The sequence below is a fragment of the Anarhichas minor genome, unplaced genomic scaffold (assembly GCF_050575085.1).
Source record: "Anarhichas minor isolate MPS153535 unplaced genomic scaffold, ASM5057508v1 ptg000028l, whole genome shotgun sequence".
Taxonomy (NCBI): Eukaryota; Metazoa; Chordata; class Actinopteri; order Perciformes; family Anarhichadidae; genus Anarhichas; species Anarhichas minor.
The window spans coordinates 18,425,832-18,446,106 of NW_027466474.1; the positions used below are offsets into that span (position 1 = coordinate 18,425,832).

Consider the following 20,275-nt stretch of genomic DNA (forward strand, 5'->3'; position numbering starts at 1 on the left):
ACGTCTCACCACAAACTCAGAATACCTCAACCAACATGTGACAAGAAAGTGAGCGTCTCTGTTTCAAAGAGGGGCAATTTGAGTCATACTTGTCAAAGTTTGTAGCGTTTCCTATACAGTCTGAGCTGATTACATTTACCCCTGGTATTAATACAAGTCTCCAGTGTCCACACTGGTATCATTGACATCCGATCTCTCTGTGCAGCTTAAACAATCGAAGGTCACACCCCCTTTTCTTCTGCGTTGAGCCAGGACCGGTTTTAGCAGTTCTCCACTATTTGCATCAACTGTTGCTACATAAATGGCTCTGTTGTGATACGAATGGCCAAGTTTTTGCTTGCGTACCTTCGTTGGACCAAACTGAAAGCAGACACTTTGGTCCCCATCCACCAGTGTCTTGAGTATTTACTTTTGACAAGCCTTCTTGCTGCTTTCTCTCGCTTAGCCTTCTCACTGGCTCATGGCTGCCGGTGCTTTCATGTGGTCAAACGCTCTCCGATTGCAATCAGATCACCCAAAACACATTTGAATGCAAGGTGAAACGGGGGTCACATTCAGCCTGTCAGTAATGTGGTTTCGGAGCTTCTTGTGTCTGTTGATTGATTGCTGTGTGCAGTATGTTACATGACGGCTATTATTAATTAGAGTATGTCCACAGTCTATAGAGAAGCTTGTAAAGCATGTCCAGTAGGTCTCTCTTGAGAATAAGACCCTGTGTCTCAATAAGATTATCTGTTTAAATAAAGGTTTGATATGCATAATGTGTTAACATACATACAATGCTTCTCTGCAAATGTTTTAGAGCTTGCAGTAAGTCCAGCGCAGCTCGCGGTTGTGGCGGTTTCTGATGGATGCAGATCTTAATGGAGACTCCTTCATTTGCTCGAAACAGTTACACATAAATCACAACTAACGAGGACCGCAATATTAGCAAAGTGCTTCCTGATTCCAATCACGTAATGGACAGTAAAGTGCTCCTGATGTGAGGTTATGAGGTATTAAAGATATAACTTTCACTTTTGTCTTGACAGTGAAAAGACTCCATGGACAAGAGCGAGCCGATACTTGTGTTTCTTGATGCTGTCGCTCATGATTGGAACTTTCATGTTAACTTTCTACATTTCAAGCCTCAAAGTGTCGTTTCCTTTGAAGTTTTGGACGACAAGGTCATCGTCAAGCCAATCTTACCACAATATAACTACTTCAGTGCAGGATGTAAGTGTATTTGGTGTCATCTTGGAACAAAGGCAGCTGTCAAAATGACCAAAGCAAAGAAAAAGTCATAATATTTGTTCCTTGTTTATCTTTATATTAGCAGTATTACGTTACTGTTAACATGCATTATTTCATCATGCTGCTACCATAGAAATGTGTTTGAGTCAAGCAATACTTTTTCATGTTTTCATACTTTCTACACTCCCTTTACCTTTAGCCTGAAAACATCTTGATAGCTCCATGTTTTGTCTTTCAACATAAAACTAATATAAGTGTAGTTAAGTTAACAATAAAGAACAAACAAAGATAAATCGTTGAGGCACAACACTCAAAAAACACGAGCCTTATCTGTTTGCACAGATCTCACCAGATGGCCCTTCAATGTACTTTGTGGCGTACCCGCGCCGGTACAGTTTCATCGTGGACGAACCACATACATGTTGGCAAGAAAGACCATTCTTGGTTGTCATGATCCCAGTCGCACCCCACAACAGAGAGGCCCGCGACACAATCCGCTGCACGTGGGGCAAAGAAACAACAGTGCTGGGCAGAGTGATCGGCCGCTACTTCCTCCTGGGGATGTCAAAAGAGGAAGATGGGACAGCAACCATCCAAGAGCAGGTGAGTTGATCTACTACAAGTTGCTGAATTCCAAATCGCATTTCTGTTCTTACTATTTGCAAAATGAATAGTCCAACATCAGTGAGCTACAGTGCTTCAGAGAACGCAAAAGTCACGGGGGAATGAGAGCAGAGAAAGAAAAGAAGGTGGAGATGCCAGGTTACTGCAAAGCTGCATCCAAACACATGTCATGACAGAGAGCTAAACTGGTTTCTGTGTATGCTGGGATGTGAGGATGACAGTGAACAGCTTCTTACATTGCTTTTGGCACTGAAACAGTAACGCTGCAGAATATTTACATCTTAACAATGGATCAAATGATGATGTGGAATGTGACAGCAGTCACTTTAAGTTACAAAGTCAAAGAGATACATCACCCTATAGGTTTCCCACAATAGCCCACATGGTCCATGCTTTTTATTGTCTTTCAGTTTTGGTTTGCCATCCAGGTTCAGTCCCACCGCCCTCATCGACCCTGTTTGTAGCAGCGAACGGGAACCCATTTAAAGCAACCTGCCCAGCAGCAACCGACAGACAAAGTTAGCGACTAGCTGGTCAGGCTGGTCTCGTCCGGCATTCACAATTGCACCTACAAAGAAATAATGCGCCGTAATTCGTAGATATCCCATGCAATTATATTGTGTGTTAACCACGTAATCGTGAGCGAGGAAGAATAAAGACCCTAAAAGCACGCGCCGGGTGGGCAGGAGGCGAGGTGGGGGGGTTTAACAACCAGCGATCCTTCAGTTAAGAGACCGCCGTTCACTCCCCATGGGAAGGGAGAAGTCAAGGTTGATTTATTTTTCACGTAACTTGCGTAATGTAGTTACGGGACTTCTGTGGTTATTGTAACCCAAACGACGATCTTTTCCTAAACCTAACTAAGCAGTTTAACAATCATTTCCATAATCTAACCAAGTAGTTTTGTTGCCTCAACCTAAGTGAGTAGTTTTCTTTGAACTTCTATTTAAAAAATAAAAAAAAGACTACACACGACAAGCATAAATTGACACATGTTGCTGGCTTTTATAGGAAAACGTACAAAAGATGAGTTTGGTGGCGATCAGACCAGAAGATCAGAACTGAAAGGAGAGGGAATATTTGACATACATTCGCCAGGTCACCACGAACATGACTCCAAATGAATGCTCTTGTTGCTTTGTGTCCGCTGGACGTGTAAATAAGCAACTGGTGGCTAGCTTGTTTCAGCCCCTTAAGTGACTGAGAAACGGATTAACTACTATAACCTCTGTCTGCTATCTCCCCCTCTCTAGGTGTTACAGGAAAGCCAGAGACATCACGATATTCTCCAGAGTGACTTCTTGGATAGCTACAATAACCTCACCATTAAAACCATGGTCATGTTCGAATGGCTCAGCTCTCATTGCCCCAACACCTCCTACGCCATGAAAGTTGACTCTGACATGTTCCTTAACGTCCACAACCTGGTTGACATGCTTTTGAAAGCCCCCCGACACCTCTACATGACGGGAATGGTGGCGAGGGGTGCTGCTGTTCTTCGAGACCCCACATCAAAGTGGTTTCTGCCGGTTTCGGTCTTCCCCGAATTTACATACCCACCGTATGCTCTGGGACTGGGCTATGTGTTCTCACTGGATTTACCCAAGAGTATACTGGAGGCGTCTGCACATGTTAAAGCTGTTTATATCGAAGATGTCTACGTGGGACTGTGCATGAGGCATTTGGGAATCGATCTGACGGATCCTCCTCCTGGTGATTTATTTCTGGCAAATGTGCCTTATGAGCCAAGCAATTGTTACTGGACCTCAGTCATAACAACAATACTACAGAACTCCGACCAGCTTTCACAAGTATGGGGAGTATATCAATCTCAACATGACTGTTAATACTTCTGACTGTGCCTTAAAAACAACCTATGACTGTTTTTAAAGCCCTGCACAACAATACTCTGATTACATCGTATCTTCCTGCCATTATCTTTGAAGTATGGTCTGGACTTTTGATACCAAAACAACAGAGCTGGTGGGATAGATGTGTATTTTTTTAAGCTGAGCAAAAAATGTTTGTAAAAATTATTTTTTGTACAGATTGCACAAATGATTGTAAAGATGTCAATCATTTCAAGATTTTAGGATGTAAACCAATGGAGTTGTCTCCTCCTATGTAGAATATAATTTGACTATTCTTTTTCTAGAGTAACCCTAAGGGCATGAAGGTAAATGTCGATTTGTCGACAATAACGTGAAAACCAGGGTTGCTCCTTGGTTCTGTATTCAATCTACAGCATTCCCCTGTGAAAATGCATCACAGGGAGCACGCAGCACAGCAACAATTGTGCAAGTAATCATTTTTTGAAGTAATCGAATACAATACGTTTCTCTAACAGACACAGTTGTCCAGTGTACGCAAATATGATTTTGCAAGTAGGCTTCAACAGAAAACGATGGAAAATACACTCTGAAGCTATACTGTTCATTTTGATCAAACTGTGTTTGAGAATGTAGCGTTTGACCAACTTCGGATGTTCCAGTTTGTGGCGCTGTTGAATTGCATTTTGCTCTACTTTGAGTTGTTAATAATATTTAGTCTACCATCATCGTTATGAATATATCTTGATAGCTACTCTCGTAGCGTGGCTGTGGAAATGACAGTCCGTCAATCAGTCAGTTCACCACTTCGGTCCACACTAAAATGTCTCAACTACTGGATGTGATTACCATGAGATGTTGTACAAACCTGTATTGTCCCGTAAATCCCGAGGAATCCTGCTGACTTTATTGATCCTCCATTATGCAGTTGTTTTTGAGGGTTTTGTGTGAAACATCAGTTCAATTAAATGCCATACAATTGTATACACATGCATGGTTCCCAGAGGATGTGTTTTAATGACATGTGAAAAGTGTTCAGTGTAAAATGTCTTATTATTGCATTGACATTACATTTTTAAATATATTATAATAACTTTGGTGGTCCCTTATCTTTCCATCTCGCACTATCTCCAGGTAAATAAAACAGGTATAATTAAGTTGAATTTGTATCAGGTAGCGTAGTTCACATGTACTGTAAATACCCTTCAGTTAGCCTGATAACTGGTTCAAAGATTAGGCCTCACACCCATTCTACTTTGGATAGTAGAGATAATTCAAAATGTGTTCAAATCTTCACCTCGAGATGTTCTCATTAGTTGACAAAATGGGAAAGACTGGATATGTTTCCAGTGGTGTATGGTGGTATTTGTATTTCCGCTTTTAACTTGTGAAGTACTTCATAAGTCTTCCATGAAGCGGAGTCATGGATCATTGTGTGCTCAGCGAATGTATGCAGGTCTGCCAAAAAGCTTCTTCTTATCTCCTGTTGTACAAAGTAACACAACTCAGGGAACCCTCTGGGAGCCAGCAGCACCGTTAGGCTGCAAAATGACAGATTTATCTGTCTATGACATTTCAAATGCTATTGATCAGTTAAGCCTGCAACTGACATGCAGTACATGAAAATGAGCAGATACATATTTTAGAAATCAATAAACCTGTAAATGTTTGTATGATTTCCAATTTGACAATTGATATGTTTATTTAACATGACTTTTGCAATGTAATTATTTAAGTTGCATGCAAATGTACTTCTTTGTTTCCAATACATTTTTGGTCAGTTAATTGAATACAATACTGATTCATCCTATCAAAGTCAATTTTACTTTATTTTTATTATTTTATTTTTTTATTACAACGTTCATTTTAACACTCAAAACAATATTATTGTTTGCAGTACACTTCTGGATCTTTTATATGTTCCCTCTTTTCTTGCACATTCTAATACATATTATAGATATGCGTCAGTGGGTTGTTAAACGAGCCTCGTGTGTGTGAAATGCATGTTTGATCACGTCCAAACTGTTACAGCAGATTTAGAAGGAGACGTTGTTACTCTGTCTTCTCTTCCTTATCAATCTTTTAACGGTGAGACGCATAAATGACTATTTCCTGATATGTTTTTTCTTGGTCTTGCTCCCCCCTCCTCGTCATCATCCTACAATAACGGAAGCAGCATTGTGGCTGATTAAACTGTGGGTAGTTAGTGCTTTTGATTCAAACAAAGGTCTGTTCTTCCTGAGAACACCTTGACAGGCAGAATAACACTAAAATACAGTGTGTCCTCATAAGAATACAGACGAAAATCAAAGATGGATGTTTGAAGAATCAAGTTTTGCAAATCTCTACTAAATTCAACCTGATTACAAAAGCAACAGGAATCCATGTAGCTTGTAGAACTGACAGACAGACAAATGCATGTAGAGGGAGACTCTACACCCAAACACAAGTTTCTCTAAAAGCCACTTCCTGATAAGACTTCACAGAGATCTAAAAGCAGCCCTGTCTTACACCTCTGGGGGGTTGTTTCCGCTCATATACATGGGCATGAATAATATCAGACGTCATGTTAGTGACGCGCAAACATGAGCAACAGCGCTCCCTTGTGGTTCATAGGCAAATGAGAAAACGCACCAAAGTAACGGGCTGTTGTGTGGTAGGAAATGAGAGACTGTGAATCTAAAATACAGGCTGTTGCTCATTAAGTTTGAATAACTTTCAATAAGGAATTTGCTAATTATATGTAGCAGCATCTTCTTTCAATTGTGGGGAAATAATCCTGCATCCACATATTGATGTGCTGTTACTATGGCTACCATAGATCCTGTATAGACATCCTTGACAGTGATGCAAAATATTTCTGAATGGCACTAAATACTAGAATCACCAGCATCTGTGTTCAGGTTACAGACAGGTTAATAACTTTACACGACACACTGAATAACAATCATGTCACATGTGGGGTTCGTTTTCAATATCAACAGATGTGTGTCTATAAGAGTTAGAGTGTAAGGTCTCTGCCATGACAGAAAGGCAGATGAAGAGATGTAAATGAAAATCACATCAGCATGAGCCTCTGCGGGGTCTGAATGATGTGTGTTTTTTGTTTCATTATTTTGCAACCAAACTGTGTGTGTGTGTGTGTGTGTGTGTCTTTTACAACCACTTTCTTTAAAAAAAAAAATCCCCCTTCAAGACAGATGTCTCTGAGGGTCAGCTGAGCGTCTGGCATCTGGTTGAGGAGGAAAAAGCTCCCAGCATTCCACATTTCTCTTTGTGGGGTGGGCCGTTTTGGTCTGACAAGAAGCTCCGCTTTGGCCGTGCTCAGGCTAACTTTGGATCATTGTTAGTATCCAGAATCAAACTGGTGATCTTGTCATTCACCACAAGTCTGGCAGCAGTGTGCCGGATTTGGACTGTGGAGCCCAGCCATTTTAGCTTCCTGGTGTCAAGAGAGTCTGTCCGTCTCTTCTTCACTGTACAATGACGAAACAACCAAGTCTTAACTTTTGGTTAATAACTCACCACGAATTAAAGGAAAATGTAAATTCCCTGGATGACAACCCTTTGAACCACTCGAATGGTTCAAAGGGTTGAATCATGCTCCGCTGTCACCAGATCTTAACTCAGTTGAGCTCTCTCCACCACCATCATAGCAACACCAAATTAATGAATATGTTGTGGAGGAATGCTGTTCATCCCTCCAGTGGTCTACTTGGAGAATCTATAATGACATTGAAGCTACTCTGGATGCTTGTAGTGGTCAACCACCATATTTTCACACTTTATGCTGTTTTTTTCTTTGAATTTTCATTCCATGTTACACAAATGTAATTATTTCTTTTTTTAACCTACTTAGCATAAATGACACAATGTAACAGTGGCGCATGCAGATACCTATAGGAACAGCACCGCATGTACATGCTGCTGCCAGTAGCTCACATGCATTTAGTTACATTTATTTCCTAAATTTGAACACGTTTGGTTTCTATTTCTGGAGCGCTTATGGCATATGACAGATATACTCATCAACATCGAAGAAGGAAGCGTGGGGATCGGATTCATTTGTGGGGAGCGGTCCTCGAGACCATCACCGCCCAAGGCCGACCACCCAGACCTGCCAGACCAAACGCCACTAAAGGCGGAGTTGAGAGGGAGGAGAGTCGAGATGGAAGCTAAATTAACCCAGCTAGGATTCTAGTTCAATTCTGTGTGAATTGAACTAGAAGTACGATGTCAGCCAACACGTACTAGACCTCTTAGGTTTTTGCGTTCCCCAGACCGCTTAGCCTGCTGGGCTACTACTGGCTTGTTTGTTAGCCCTGGGCTCTGAAGCTAGCTAACGCTACGGAGACCACAGATATAGAGTGTCTACACACGTCAAACTGAAAACGGAACCGTCTGTGAATCAGCTTCCACCTTTGCTAATACCTGGACAAGGCTGTGGACTACGGGCTGGAGCACAATTGTCCACCAGATCTGCTATGGCTTCACCCACCTCTCCATCTGACTGTGTCAGCTGCGCCCGCCTGGTTGATAAAATCACAGAGCTGGAAGGAAGAATATCCACGCTCTACAGGATCCAGGATGCCGAGAACCACATGGACACCATCATCTTCGGTCCAGCACAAACCGACACAGCCAGCGACCGTGTGCATGATTCCATCGCTTCCAGTCCTGCTGCCGCGGCCCCTCCTCCGGTCACAGCTCCTGAGGCTTCTTGGCTACGGCTCGGAGCTAAGCCTAAAGCCCTGGTCTGTGCTCGCAGCAGCCGGATAGGGAGACTTCCCTCTCCTACACCCCATAACTTCGATGTCCAGCTGAAGAATAAATATGACACCCTTGCCCTACACGACTTCCCTCCTCTGGCTAGGGACTCCCAGCTTCCTACACCATCCCAGCTGCCGCCTCAAGGGACCCACAGCCCCGGCTCCCCCGACATCCCTACGCCAGTCATTCCTGAGCCCTCCTCTCGCCCCAGGACTCGCCGCTCCATACCGTGCTTTACTCCAGCACCGCGGCGAGCTTCGGTCCCCCGTTCTCTCAGTCCTTGCTCGTCCACTCCGCCACCACTGGTTAAATCCTCTCCTCCACCCACGCGTATTACACGCGCAGTGTTGTCGCCTCGTCCCCTCTTCGCCCCGACGACACTGATAGTCGGGGACTCAATAATCAGGAATACCCGTTTCTTCAACGCGACCACACACTGTTTCCCCGGAGCAACGGCTCACGACATCCTGCTGAAACTGCCTGGCCTGCTGCACGCCCTCCCGTCTACCATTCGGCGAATTATCGTTCATGTGGGAATCAACGATACAGCCCTCCACCAGTCTGAGTTGACCAAGATTGATTTTAAAAATCTTCTACACTTTTTAAACAGCTGTGGACTGTCTGCTTTTATCAGTGGTCCAACTCCAACACTCGGCCGTGGATCACAGCGGTTCAGCAGAGTCCTCAGCCTCCACACTTGGCTCCAGGCCGCCTGCAGGACCAACAACGTGAGCTTCATTGACAATTTTAACCTGTTTTGGGACCGCTCTTCCTCTTTTAAGAACGATGGTATTCATTTTAACAAGCTGGGTTAATTAGCCGCCTGCTAGCGGCTAATTTACAGCATGCTGTACACTCTTGTCCACATGACTGACTATTTACTTTCCACACACACACACACACACACACGCCCCTTCTTCTTCTACGCTGCCACCTCTCCATGAAGCTTGCTCTGTTCAACACTCGGTCACTAAGCAACAAAGGCCCAATCATCAATGAATTCATCACTGACAACAACCTTGATATCCTCTGTCTCACTGAAACTTGGCAAAAACACCTGGATTACTACGCACTCAATCAAACCACCCCAACTGGATATCATTACCTGGATAAACCACGCCCTGATGGCCGCGGTGGAGGAATTGCCGCTCTTCACCGCCAACATATCAAGACCAGACTGACTAACATCGACAGTCCACCCTCATTTGAACAGCTCACATTCAAACTCTCTGGTCCTAAACCCCTGGTCATTGCAATTATCTACCGCCCCCCCAAACCCAACCCTGCCTTCCTCTCTGACCTATCAGAATTCCTCACCCAGCTCTGCTCCGTCTCACCTTCCATCCTGTTGCTTGGTGATTTCAACATCCACATCGACTCCTCAGACTGTAACACTGCCACTGAATTTCTGGACCTGCTTAAATCCACACTCTCCCCCTCCCTTAGCCCCTCCCCCTCAGACCTGGTCAACCTCTACAATAACACACTATCCTCCTGCCTTGATCAGCTTGCCCCTCTCAAAACCAGAACTGTCTCATTCACCCACACTGCTCCCTGATTCACCCCTGAACTCCGCCTCATGAAATCCCGGAAACGCAGACTAGAGCGACTCTCCAAAAAAACTGGCCTCACAGTTCACACCCTGGCGTACAAGGAACACATACAGTACAGCAATACAAACTGGCTCTAAACTCTGCTCGCTCCACCTACTACTCTGGCATCATCCGCTCTGGTTCCACCAACTCCAAGGTCCTCTTCTCCACAATAAACAAACTCCTCAAACCTATAGACAATCTCTCCCACTCCTCCACAGCAGAGAAATGCAACTCCTTTCTGACGTTCTACAAAGCTAAAATCGATACCATCTACAACCAACTGGTCACTTCCAGCCCCGCTTTGTCCAACCCTGTATCTGCAAATCCTCCACTAACTGACCGGTCACTCTTCCGATTCTCTCTCATCTCCCCCTCGGATCTCAATAAATCACTCTCTGGCATGAAGACTCCGACCTGTGACCTCGACCCTATCCCTTCCACTTTAGTTATGGCCTGTCTCCCGGCCCTCCGCCCGCACCTCCTCTCTGTCATCAACTCCTCCCTGTCTACTGGCTCCGTCCCTCCCGCCCTCAAACTCGCCTCAGTCACACCCATCCCCAAAAAACCTGGCCTTGACCCCGACATTCACAACAATTACAGACCCATCTCCAATCTCCCTTTTCTGTCTAAAATACTGGAACGCATTGTTGCCCATCAACTGAAAACTCACCTGGATTCAAACCAACTGTATGAACCATTTCAATCCGGATTCAGATCTCATCACAGCACAGAAACTGCCCTCATCAAAGTCACCAACGACCTCCTCCTCTCCTCTGATGAATACTCCCTCAACATCCTGATACTGCTCGACCTCAGCGCAGCCTTCGACACCATCAACCACTCCATCGTCCTTTCACGTCTCGAGTCCTCCCTCCACATCACTGGCACAGCCCTCTCCTGGTTTAAATCATACCTCTCCGACCGTGAACAGTTCATCAGCATCAACAAATTCAAGTCTGACACAGCCCCAGTCTCTCAAGGTGTCCCCCAAGGTTCAGTACTCGGTCCCCTCCTCTGCATCCTCTACCTGCTCCCCCTTGGTGACATCATACGCCACCATGGTCTCCAGTACCACTGCTACGCTGACGACACCCAGCTCTACATCTCCACCAAATCCATCACCCCCACCATCCACTCCACCATCACCAACTGCCTCACAGATATAAAAACCTGGATGCAAGCAAACTTCCTCAAACTCAACACCGACAAATCTGAAGTCCTCATCATCGGCCCCAAATCATTAAACAATTCCCACCACAACTTCTCCCTCTGCATCGATGGCATCACTGTTCCTGCCTCCACACATGTCCGTAACCTCGGGATCATTTTCGATCAAACTCTCTCATATGAACGCCACGTCAATTACATCACAAAAACCGCATTCTTTCATCTCAAAAACATCGGCCGTCTCCGTCCCTCCCTCTCCTCCGCAGCCGCTGAAACACTCATCCACGCCTTCATCACCTCTCGACTGGACTACTGCAACAGCATCCTGTACGGCTCACCCACCAAAATCATCAATAAACTACAATACATCCAGAACTCAGCTGCCCGTCTGCTCTCCCACTCCCGCACCAGAGACCACATCACCCCAGTCCTTCAAAACCTCCACTCCACCCCATACAGCAAAGAATCCAGTTCAAGATCCTCCTCATCACTTACAAAGCCCTCCACAACCTTGCCCCTTCATACCTTTCGGACCTCCTGTACCATCACACTCCCAACCGCAACCTCAGATCTGCCGACGCCAACCTCCTTACCCCCCCTACTCTGTCCAATCATCGGACCTGGGGGGACAGGGCCTTGTCCGTTGCTGCCCCCTCCCTCTGGAACTCCCTGCCCCAACACCTCAGACATTCTTCGTCACTCGCCACTTTCAAAACTGCACTTAAAACTCACCTATTCAAATCTGCTTTTAACCTCTAAAGTCAGTCATGTATGTTTTCTTTCTTTCTTTTCATGTTTATTTTATTTTTTTTTTTTTTCTTACTGTTATGTCGTATATTTTGTTCTTATTATAAATGCTTCTATTGTTTCTGTTTTTAACATGTAAAGTGTCTTTGAGTGCCTTTTAAAGCGCTATATAAATAAAATGTATTATTATTATTATTATTATTAAGGCTACTCCACTGCCAAATCTGCTGGTGGCTAATATCCAGTAGCAGAACAATTCAGGCTAACACAGGCACAGGTGACTGTTGTGCCCACATCTTTACAGAAACCTGGCTCCAGATTAAGCTGCACTTGACGGGAGGACCGCAGGACTGAGCGCAGAACTCCGGTGGGACAAGAGGCGGCGGACTCTGTGTTTACATCAATGATACTTGGTGCTCAAACACAGTCAATGTTGAGGGACAATGTTTACCCGATGTCACATTTTGAATGTGAAGATTTTGGCCATATTGCCGAGAACATGTTTTTGTTGCAGCTGCTTACATTCCTCCTGATGTAAAATGCACTACAGGAATGCACTACTGTTTTTGTTTTGTTGTTTTAATCGTGTAAAAACATGACACATGGGCTACAACTGCATTTCGTTGTGCATCCCTGTGTTGCATAATTACAATAAAGAATCCTTGAACCTTGAATCCTTGAAGATGCGGCGACCGGCAGCTCCCGTGGACTTCGCAACATTTTTGTTTTAATTTGTCTTGTCACCTATTACTGGAGCACACATGGCCTATGTGACAGAAAACTCTCATCAGCTCTCATCTCAACAGGAAAATAAGATGGATGAAATAAGACTTTAGGCAAACCCAGCAACGGGAGACAGTTCTCACATCTGAGACACTTGTCCCCCATCCTAACAGAGACCTGGATCCACCTTGGCATCCCGGATCAAGCTGCCCTTTTAGTAATTGTGTTCCTGATGATCTGAGTTCTCTTCGGTCTCTCAGACCTTTGGTTTTTATGTAACTTTTCTTTTTGCTGTCGTCTTTCAGGGAGGACTGCCACCTATTGATTGCATGTGTTCTTGTTGCATGCTGTGAACTGGTCTTCTTAGTGCCTTTTAATGCCTTGAATATGACATTTACTGTTTTTTGTTTAACATTATTTTTAAATTAACTATTCTATAAGTTACACAGACTATACAGACTGAAGAATAAAGTGAAGGTTGCCTCGCCTAGCAAAATAAGAATCTCTTTGATTCTGAGGAACTGACACTGATATCTGGCACTGCTGTCACCTATACATGTTTATTCCTGCATGTATGTGTGTGTGTGTGCGTGCATGAATATGTGAGCGCCCTCAGGAAATGCTTGAGATAAGTGAAACGTCAACTTCCTCGGAATACCTCGTATGTTTGCAAGTACCCAGAAAGAAAAAAACAGACAAGTAGCCTCTATCACTCTGGAATTTCCTTATTCAATTGTTTCTCAGAATGTTGTCTTGTTTAGGTTGGATACGGATCCGAAAATGAGTGTGTGTGTGTGTGTGTGTAGGCAGCTGACCCTGATGTGAACAGGGCCACTGTGTGAGACCACAGAGAGACCATTCTTCACTGCGACACAAACACACTCTCTCACACACACTACACGCTCACAGCCCCCCCCACTCTTAATTCGTCACATTCACTTACACACACAAACAAACATGCAGAGGGTGCAAGAGAGTCACTTGCTATCGTTCTCTCATTCTCCCGCATTCACACACACACACACACATGCACACACACACACACACACACACACACACACAGTGGCTGTGTCCTACCACATAATGACCCTCATTTCACCATGCTGACTGTGACTCACTGGCTCGGTCAGGAGACCGGAATGTCAAGCTCCATCTCTTTTATATATGTTACACTTGAGAACATAAATACATAGGTAAAGCTAAAAAAAAGAAGAGCTATTGTGTGGGCAGAAGTGTTACAATGCGAGGTGAAAGTGACATTTATATTTGTCTAGTAGCATATTTTTGCAGTGAAATGTGTGACCTTACAGGATGCATTTAAAGTGAGAGAGACATATAAAGTAAGTTTAATTAAGAAACAGGTATATTGCTAATATGAAACATTGTTTTCTCACATTAAATGTTATGTTTTTTTTTACTAACTTTCATCACAATTTTTGGCAGGAAAAAAAAAGAGCACACATCCGTCGAGGTTGGTATTAAATGACGGTGTGTTTGGGTTACGTTTAGGGTTACATAGGCTACTAGATAACTTAGATGTCCTTAAGTTACACAACACAAAACAGCTAACAGTGACATTAGCTAGCTAATACTACTGCAAAATCCCCCTCTCAAGACCAAATTGCAGAACCTATGTTCTTTTTGTCACCCAGTATACCAATGTTTAAGTAATTTAGTTATGGATAAAAAATAAATGTGTAAGTCATGGAGGTTGTGTTCATTTTACTTGAATTGGCAGGGCAGGTTCATTAGCTTATTTAGCTAATGTTACTTATTTAGCTAACGTTAACTAATGTTACATCAGGTTTCAAATGTAACACATATGGTGTGAGCAATGGGTCAGTTCATACTTTTAACACATTGGTCACGCAAAAACATTTTATTCGTGACGGTTGTTGGGGTAAGAAGCCACCGAGTAAAGTTGCTCAAATGTAACACATATGGTGTGGGTTACTTACTGGGAAACCATGCCATCTTGTATCTTAACTCACATGTGAGGCCTCCACACTGTCATTAAACTTTAAACTTAAATATGCCTGCATCAGGACATTTTGGGCCAGGTATTGTCATTTCGCACAGAATAAATCACACATTTGCTACATGGAAAGATGTTTCGCTATCTTGTCACGTTCTCTGATTTCCGTTATTTTACTTTGTTGGATTCAGTTGGATTCAGAGCTAGATTTTACACGATAGACCTTTTCCACAGTAGGAAAAGCACAGGTGTAATAATGACGTTAAAGATCCAGCAAGTTCAGTAGGCCTACTATGAGCCTGGAGGTGACAACGGGGCGGTAACCTCCGGTTCTGCCAAGTGAAGCCGATGCGAAAGCTTGAAAAAAAATCACGAATTTTATCCGATGACTCACATTCATTGATGCTCAAACAAGGAGAGACCTCCTGATACGGATGAATGAAACAGTTTTATTGATGGGGACTTGCAGCAGTGATTCTGATCTGCATTAAGGTCAAGATCAGGGGGCAACCTCCGGTTGTGTCGAGTGAAGCCGATGCGGAAGTGTCTCAAAACTGTCATTCTACTGACCAGCAGGGGGCGACTCCTTTGTTTGCAAAAAGAAGTCTGATTGTATGGAAGTCTATGAGAAAATGACTCTACTTCTCACTTGATTTATTCCCTCAGTAAACATTGTAAACATTAGTTTATGGTCTCAATCTCTAGTTTCAAGTATTTTTCAATACAGCATGATGTTCATTTAGGAAATTATGGTCCATTTAGAGTCAAATAGAGCATAAAGAGGAGTATGCTTTAGGGCGGGCTTACTGTGATTGACAGGTTGCTGCAGCTACCAGAGCCGTATTCGGCGTCTACGTCACTCCTCCGCATTCCAAATATGGTAACCTCCGTTCATCGGTTGCGAAAAAAACAACATGGCGACTCGAGGACTTCATAAATCAATGGGTGACGTCACGATGGTATCGTCCACTTCTTGCTTAGAGTATGGGTGGGTTACATAAATGGAATCCAGCAATAATTAATGTTATCAATGAGGCTAGCACTGTTCTATCCAGTTCTATCAGATCAAAATATATGTTGCAAAGAGCTCAAAGAGGCTACAGCTCGAAACTGTATTTACTGGGTTAAGCAGATGTTTCCAAGATGTTATGTTGAAAAGGTTCAACAGAAAAATTAGCAGCTGAATCTAATCAAGATGAAAAGGGTATGCAGTAAAAATGCACGTGGGCCTGAAACAGTATAAGGTGATACTGGAATGAGACAAGCACCTGTAAAACGTCAAGAAAGGGTTGAATGTCAATGTGTTGTCACAGTCTGTGTACAGATAGTGCATGTGTGTATGAGAGTACTTTTTCTTTCAGTTAGCTTTAGTACTGTATAATAATTTATTAACTTAATTTTTTTAACTTAACAGTCACTTTCAAAAGGTATTTGCAAAGTGAATATTGATGATTGTGGCATTCTCTGAGAATAACTCGAGGACTGTGAACTTTTCCCCACAAAAACAAACACTCGCGCGCATGAACACGGACACACGGAGATACACGTGGAGAGATTTTGTAAGGTAACGTTTATTATTTTCAGTCAGCGGCATATGTACCGTATAAGCAATTATTATACAGTTGTTAATGCCTTGTTGTTCTTTCTGTCGTTGTGTGTGGACTGGTTGAGTTATCCGAGTCGCTTTAAGAAAAAAGAATCCCTTCCCAGGAGCAAAACGTCAAGTGAAACGAGGTTAATGCAGTCAGAGACCGGACGTTTTCACAATTAAGCATTGCAACGTCAGTGTAAGGTTTAGGCCTGAGGCAGAGTAAAAATAATAACAACAACAACAAAGCACTAATGTCTGTTATGTATGTGGTGAAAAGAGCAGTAAAGGTCAAAAAGCCAAACGCAAACAACTCCAAACACACGTGGATTTCGATTTTTATGAATCACATTTACAGACGTTAAACATGGTCTGATAAAATGTCTGACTTTCTACTAAATATTCTGATCATTTCTGTTTCATCAATGCAGAACTTAAAACGTACATTCTACAAGAGTTTACAGGTCCGCTGAAGGCAATTATTTTGAAAGGTGTGTCCGGAAATGGTATGTTTGACGCTGACTAGCTTTGTCGCTGCCAGCTAAACTTCAGAATGAACCCGACCAGAAGAAAACCCGTTAGTTAGTTTTGTCGGGGAGAGACCGTCCATGTCTTGTACACAAATACCAGCTCGCTGACAAAAGTCGCTGACAGCAATGTCGAGAGAAAATACCACTCGAAGTTTGGACAGCATAGACCTCGCTTCTTTAAGGGTACGTTTGAAAATGTTGTCTTGCTTTTTAATGAAACGTTTTTTGAGTAAACATTGCAGGATGCGGTGGGTGTTGCTGGACACCTAACGGTAATGATAGTTTCAAGCAACAGCTCAACTTGAGCAGCGTATTTGAGTCTCCCCTGGTCTAACGGTCGGCTCTCGCTTTATGTACTTTAAAGTTTCCTCGTGTCCAAACCTCGCTGTGTAGCGTGCATGTGTAGGGAGTAACGTAACGTTACTATGTGCACCGTGTCCTGTTTGCTGTGTTGTAACTTTACTAGCTAGCGTTTCACTCACAGGACTGTTGTTTGGCTGCAACAAGTGACAGCCCACTAAGAAAACGTTCTGCCTTTGTTCATTGACAGAAAAACTAGGAGAAAAAAGCGCTCTAGTTAGTGGCACATCATTATTCTATCCCAGTTCACATAATTCTAATACTTTATAGCTAGTTATGGTGTTTTTATGCTAGTTTATGGACATGTCTTTGTCTCAGTATCAATATCAGTATCCCTTTAGGAAATGTCAGTGTCCCTGTAATGCTCAAGTGTGTTTATAGTCATGTAATGTGATTTCAAATATCTTAAGCTGATAATATTTCTCAAGTCAGTGAAGCCAAAACCTATAAAATGAAAATGTCAGTGATTTTCAAGTCATCCTCTCATTCCTTGTCGCTCACAATGTTATCCCCGTGTACAGTCCCACTTCCTTAAATGCCAGTACAACCCTGCATTGTTCTTCTCCATTCGCCCATAGTACCGCGTATATAAAGCTGTTAATCGTAGCTTAGCTTAGCATGAACCTGTTGCAGTATGACTTTGTTGAAATGTACCATTTTCTATATTTTTTATGCATCGTACCTGATGCTTATCGTGCTTTATCGTGACCCCATTTGTATTTGTTTTTACAGGATCCGGCAGGTATCTTTGAGTTGGTGGAGGTGGTTGGCAATGGAACCTACGGTCAGGTGTACAAGGTGAGCACTCGCATGGTGTTCAGGAGTTTGTTGCATGCATTGGAAGAACATAAACACTGCCGCAAACTGTGACACTGATACACACATGTGTTGTCTTGTTTCCATTTAAACCTTGGTTTGCATAGCGGTGAGTTAGATGATGAAAAATTGGCTTGTTTGTATTTTTTTTTTTAAAAACGCCTCACAAGCTGCAGACACACAGTACATGACAGTAACCGGCACGTCACTTCTGGTAAAACTTACTACTTCCAGTTAGTTGTGAGGAAAAATAAGCAATTCTCAGTTGACTGAAATATCCCGGCAGCTCTTACAAACAGAACACACACCCATACACACACACACACACACACACACACACACACACACACACACACACACACACACACACACACACCAGCATGTAGAGCATCTTTTAAAGTCCCTGGGTGGGGCTCACTTCCTTATCGCAATATCTGTTTGTGTATGAGTGGTTTGTGGTTACAGGAGGTGTTTAGGCTTATTTAAGTCCGTGCAGATGGTTGTGCCCTCTGTGCAAATCATGTTTACGTGCATCTGCATTACCACAAACTGTGTGTTACCATACCTATGTGGAACACTTTCAGCTCTGACCATTAAATACACAGATCTCTTTGGGGGAATGATGATTGGTGTGAATGAGAGTTGAGACCCTTTGTAAGTGGTCAAGAAACTACAATTTACTACTTTAGAGAGATATGCATTCTCACCTGCAAAGAAAAGACAAATAGACATGTCTATACAAAAAGGTTATGTCAAATTTCTTTAATCCAAAATTACTTATGCAAGATGCATAAAGTTGTGCAAGAAATATTGTTATTTTTCCCGCAGCAAAATCAGATCAGGTTCAGCTCACTTTTAGACACGCATTACTCTATATTAATATCAACAATAACTACTACAATAAGAAAACAAAAAAGAACCCTGAAAGGTGGTCTCCAAAACAGTGTGTTATATAGCTTAAAAAGGTAAGAGTATGAATAGAGGTTGAGGTTAAAAGTTTAGGGTTTACGAACACTTCTCACCTGTGTGTGTGTGTGTGTGTGTGTGTGTGTGTGTGTGTGTGTGTGTGTGTGTGTGTGTGAGTGTGTGTGTGTGCGCGACAGAAGGTGAGTGTGTGCCTCTTCTGCCACTTGATTTCCTGAAAGAGGAAATGTTGCAAGAGATGCACAGGACAGTACGGCCTGTGTCGGGCTTCACACAGGCTGCTTTTACACAGGGCTGAAAAACAAATCACAGATTTTATGACAGATTTATGACTCACATTCATTGATGCTTAAACAGGGAGAGACCTCCTGATACGGATGAATGGAACCGTTTTATTGATGGGGACTTGCAGCAGTGATTCTGATCCGGATTAAGGTCAAGATCAGGCAGCAACCTCCGGTTGTGTCGAGTGAAGCCGATGCGGAAGTGTCTCAAAACTTTCATTCTCTCTACTGACCAGCAGGGGGCGACTCCTCTGATTGTATAGAAGTCTATGAGAAAATGACTCTACTTCTCTCTTGATTTATTACCTCAGTAAACATTGTAAACATGAGTTTATGGTTCAATCTCTAGTTTCAAGTCTTCTTCAATACAGCATGATGTTCATTTAGGAAATTATGGTCCATTTAGAGTCAAATAGACCATAAAGGAGTGTATGCTTTAGGGCGGGGCTTACTGATTGACAGGTCACTGCTGTTACCAGCGCCGTATGGCATCCCTATGTCACTCCTCCGCATTACAAAGATGGTAACCTCCGTTCATTGGTTAATAAAACCAACATGGCGACGGCCGTAATCCAAGATGGCGGCGGCGAACTCAAGGCTTCAAAACGGCGGTCTGCAAACCAATGGCTTGTTTGCTTTCTCTGCTCCTCCAGACTTTAGATGGAGGTTTTTGACCTATGTCTGTCGCCGTTTCTCTGTGAGGTTTTTAAACTTCTCACCTTTGTGTACAACTGCTTTCGGGAAAGTAGCCCTTGCTGTAGGAATTGCTGCCGTATAGGCAGAGTAGTAATGCTAGTGTGTAATCGACGGGCAGTCGACTGGACCTTAATATGGACTACGCGCGTATGTTTCTGCACGTCCACATACAGAAACTTTCCAAGTATCTGTGTGTTTTCAGCCATACAGCGAGTCCCAGAAACAGGACAGGAATAGGGCCTTCAGAACAATGACTTGTGCCACACACACACACACACACACACACACACACACACACACACACACACACACACACACACACACACACACACACACAAACACATGGTCCCTTAAGAAAACACTTAGTTGTGGATTGACATGAGTGCAGGAGATGCTGACAAAGCATCCCGGTCT

General features: G+C 43.2%; 2 protein-coding genes across 6 annotated transcripts in view; both read left to right on the forward strand.

The window, feature by feature from the left end:
- Positions 1-1,596: 1,596 nt before the first annotated feature.
- On the forward strand, positions 1,597-3,788 carry LOC142963199 (beta-1,3-galactosyltransferase 2-like). The gene is made up of 2 exons (XM_076103916.1): positions 1,597-1,836; positions 3,111-3,788. The coding sequence occupies exons 1-2, from the start codon at positions 1,597-1,599 to the stop codon at positions 3,702-3,704; spliced, it is 834 nt and encodes a 277-aa protein (XP_075960031.1). The 3' UTR covers positions 3,705-3,788.
- A 13,016-nt stretch (positions 3,789-16,804) lies between these two features.
- Positions 16,805-20,275, forward strand: part of LOC142962451 (mitogen-activated protein kinase kinase kinase kinase 4-like) — a 60,307-nt gene continuing 56,836 nt past the window's right edge. For all 5 annotated transcript variants that reach the window (XM_076102946.1, XM_076102948.1, XM_076102947.1 and 2 more), the window contains exons 1-2: positions 16,805-16,964; positions 17,874-17,939. In XM_076102946.1, coding sequence (XP_075959061.1) covers positions 16,908-16,964; positions 17,874-17,939 — 123 coding nt within the window. In that variant the 5' untranslated portion in view covers positions 16,805-16,907. The remainder of the gene's footprint in view (positions 16,965-17,873; positions 17,940-20,275) is intronic.

What these genes read in the sequence shown, in the direction of transcription:
- LOC142963199 (XM_076103916.1), top strand. Translation starts at nt 1,597, where the DNA reads ATGTACTTTGTGGCGTACCCGCGCCGGTACAGTTTCATCGTGGACGAA. An exon ending in CAGCAACCATCCAAGAGCAG is followed by an intron (nt 1,837 to 3,110) that starts GTGAGTTGATCT and finishes CCCCCTCTCTAG; the next exon opens with GTGTTACAGGAAAGCCAGAG.